At 31.5% G+C, this 3,919-nt stretch overlaps 1 protein-coding gene across 1 annotated transcript; it reads left to right on the top strand.

Moving 5' to 3' along the window:
* The first annotated feature begins 352 nt into the window (after positions 1-352).
* Positions 353-2,459, top strand: LOC142231003 (uncharacterized). The gene is made up of 4 exons (XM_075301623.1): positions 353-1,052; positions 1,508-1,726; positions 1,778-1,891; positions 1,978-2,459. Exons 1-4 carry the CDS (start codon positions 353-355, stop codon positions 2,457-2,459), a joined length of 1,515 nt encoding a protein of 504 aa, XP_075157738.1.
* Positions 2,460-3,919: the final 1,460 nt, after the last annotated feature.

The raw sequence follows: 3,919 nt of genomic DNA, 5'->3' as shown, positions 1-3,919 counted from the left end.
TTGATAACTTCTCACCAGCTTTTTGTCAAGCAAAGAACCAGATTCCAACAATCTTTACTGATGTTGCGGCCAATAGACACGCTTTAATAATCGACGATAAACTATGCATGGCAGAATTAACATTAGCTCTAAACAAGGTTAAAGGGAACACCCCTGGTCATGACAGGATATCATACCCAATGTTACGACATATGTCAAACTCTAGCAAATCGAAATTACTTGAGCTATATAACCTCATTCTTGATACCGGCTGTATACCTTTCTCATGGAAATCTGCAGTGATAATTGCGTTGCCAAAGCCTAATAAAAGCAAAACTGATTTTTTTGGATACAGGCCAATTTCCTTGCTACCATGTATGTCAAAATCTTAGAACGTATTATCGCAAGCCGCCTATCTTGGTTTTTGAACACCAGAAAATTAATAGCAACAAACCAAGTAGCATTCAAACATAATCAAGGTTGCGAGGATCTTGTTCACATTGATTATCAAGTAACAAAAACACTTTCTACTAAAAACCATGCGTCGATATTGGCAACTGATTTTGAAAAAGCCTTTGACCGAATTGGAGCCCATATCATTCTAAACACCCTTCGCTCATGGGGCGTCGGATACAAACTCCTTAATTTCATCAAGGCATTCCTAACCGATCGTAATTTTCGGGTTCGAATAAATAATTTCTACTCTACTAATTACCGATTAGATAATGGTATACCGCAAGGTTCCCCACTTTCGGTTGTTCTTTTTCAAATAGCATTCAACCAAATTAGTAACGTCATTCCCAATCACAGGAATATACATCATTGTCTTTATGCAGATGACCTTTATATTCTTAGTACCAGCAAAGATAACGAAAACACTAACGTAATGTTTTCTAATATTATCACCGACCTGTTTGAATGGTGCAATATATCAGAAGCCAAAATATCTCCCAGCAAATCATCAATACTACATATATGCAGAAAACACCGCTGCTATTCGGAAGATATTTGTATCGATGACTTAATTTTTCCACAAGTCAATCATCTGAGAATATTGGGGATAGTTTTCGAAGGTAATTACAGGTGGAAGAAACATATTTTGGAACTAAAAAAAATCTCACACAAAGGTCCAATGTAATAAAACATCTTGCCGGTAAAACCTCCATCCACATTAACACACTGATATACTTAGTAAAAACTCTTGTTCTTAGTAAAATCGATTATGGGCTTTTCCTTTTCGGAAGTAGTTCAAAAACTAACATGAAACATATCAGTGCTATTTATAATGCTAGCATTCGTGCCTATATCTACGCTTATCGCACAACTCCCACAAAAATGTTGTATATAGAAAGTGGTTTTCCTACACTTGAAGATCGTTTTATCTCTGAAAAAATAGACTGCTACCTAAAATCATGTTCCTGAAGTTTGACAGATAACGACGTCTCCAAAGTCTTAGCTGCTAAGCGGATACCTAAAGTCCCATCAGTCATATATGACTGTCTTCACAAAAATCCTTTAAACTTTAAAGCAAAGGTACAGAAATACCAATGCAAATATCCGGTTTGGATATATCCACAACAGAGCTGCAATTTGTCTCTCTCACGCTTTGTAAAGTCCATTACTACAAATGTAGTATATTCCCAAAATTTCAATGCATTTACTTCTCAACACTCCGATTGGAAACTTTTATACACGGATGCGTCAAAGTACGATGATAACATCGCTTATGCAGTCGTTGACAATACCGGTAAAGTATTGGGGGCAGAATTAATTAACAACATTTCGTCTATTTTCACAGCTGAAGCTGCTGGCATCATTCGCGCCATAAACCTTGCAGTTCAAACAAAAATGAAAACGATAATTTGTTCGGACAGCCTTTCCGTATTAAAGGCTGTGGTAAACATTTCAAACTGTAAATGGAATTCAGTCAATACAATAAGAGACAAATTAACGGAACACAGTAAAAAAATATTCTGTTCTGGTTACCCGGTCATGTAGGTATACCTGGCAATGTTTATGCTGACTCAGCTGCAAAGGAGGCTTGTTTAGCACCGTTAACAACTAACCCATTATTGGAAAGATTAGATCTAAAAAATTGCCTGATATCAAAACTTAAAGATCAACAGAACATAACTAGAACAAACTACAAACACACTCATTACAGCCTTATTAACCCCAATTATGTCACTCCTCTCTATCCAACCAATATTGAAAAGCACAAGATACGGATTTTCTCACGCCTTCGGATGGGTCACACAATTGCAACCCATCAACATCTTCTAAATGAAAATGCTAACCATTTGTGCCCAAAATGTAGTCTAATTTACTCTGTTATACATATAATCGAAACCTGCAACTCTATTGCACATTACCACAAAGCAATTCTTAATAACAAAGGAATGGACCTTCTCAGCAACCCTTGCGAAGAAAACATCAATTTAATATTCAAATTCATATCACAGTTAAACATTAAGATATAGATCTATTACACTATTGTTAAATTTATACAACTGTATAGCTGATGGCCTTAGCAGCCAATGCTACTTTTCCCTTTTCTTTTTTATCATACATTTACTGTATGATTAAAATAAACAATAAATAAATAAATACAGAGAAATTAAATAAATTAAGGAACAACAACCCGTTATACTATTATGAAAAATTTCATACATTAAAAGTAAACTTTATTTAAGCAAAAGTACTTTATTATAAAAACTTATGATGAAAGTTCATAATACAACGGTATTTGTGAATAAAAATTACTGCCACGTGGAACAAGAAAGTAGTTTATTTTAACTCGCTGTTTGGACATTTTGACTTATCCTTAGATTTTTATTCATCGTAAATATAATTTTCACACATCTTGCTGAAAAAAATGGAAGGAATAATGAAAATTGTATAAAAATAAAAATATAAATATAAATAAAACATATTTTTTAAATTCTTTATATTAGCTTGTAACTTACCATATTTGGGGGCATTTTATAAATGGTGGAAGGAATTTAACATTTCTTAGTTAAACATATCTCATAAAATTTGTAGCTGAAACAATTAGAGAAATAATGAAGTAAGCTATATTAACTCAAAAACTGTGTTGTTATCAATGGGACGGACATAATAATATAAATATTGTAGTTAAAATAAAACCAAAGTGTTAATATAAAACTTACCAAATCTCTGTTAAATTATACGCTGAGAGGAAATATAAAAATTTGTCCAAATTCACTTAGGGTTACTCTGAAATTAAATATTTATTTTTTACATTAAATTGGTTTCCAAAAAAATCTTATTAAAGAAGTAATAATATGCCTAAAAACGAAATATTCTGGTTAAAAGAAAGTTAAAAAACCTTACCAATTCACTATTAAACAGAGGAGTAATAAAATTTTTTGCAAATTATTAAGGGGCTATTCTGAAATTAAAGATTTGTTTGAAACATTATTAAATTATTAAACGGTATTAAAAACCTTTTTTTTGTAATAAAAAGATCATAAAAACGTAAATTTTCTAGTTAAAAGAAAGACAATTTTTAAAAGAAAACTTACCAATTCTCTATTAAATTATATGCTGAAGAGAAATATAAAAATTTGTCCGAATCTGTCTGGGGTTGCTCTGAAATTAAATATTTTTTTACAACAAAGAAAAACATTAAACTGGTATCCAAAAAATTAAATAATAAATAATAAACATAAAAATATTCGTTTTAAAAGAAAACCATATTTAAAAAGAGTACTTACCAATTTATGATTAAACTATAAGCTGAGGCGTAACATACACAGAAAAAAAAGTGTCTCGTAAATTTAAGAAGATTTTTACAATAATTTAATACAAGAATTTTAGTTCATTTTTCGTATCTTGAACGAAAATTAACTACTCGAAAGGAAATTTTACAAATTCTAAGTAGCAATCGTTTAGTTCATGGCCTACAAAATACGATGGA

The sequence above is a fragment of the Haematobia irritans genome, chromosome 1 (genome assembly GCF_050003625.1).
Source record: "Haematobia irritans isolate KBUSLIRL chromosome 1, ASM5000362v1, whole genome shotgun sequence".
Classification (NCBI taxonomy): domain Eukaryota; kingdom Metazoa; phylum Arthropoda; class Insecta; order Diptera; family Muscidae; genus Haematobia; species Haematobia irritans.
Note: the sequence above shows the minus strand (reverse complement) of the source record. Positions and strands in the feature narration are given on the sequence as shown.

Coding starts and splice junctions, on each gene's coding strand:
- LOC142231003 (XM_075301623.1), top strand. CDS start 353: ATGTATGTCAAAATCTTAGAACGTATTATCGCAAGCCGCCTATCTTGG. Junction 1,053..1,507: donor ATTGGGGATAGTTTTCGAAG/GTAATTACAGGT, acceptor TAAACTTTAAAG/CAAAGGTACAGAAATACCAA. Junction 1,892..1,977: donor TGTGGTAAACATTTCAAACT/GTAAATGGAATT, acceptor CCGGTCATGTAG/GTATACCTGGCAATGTTTAT.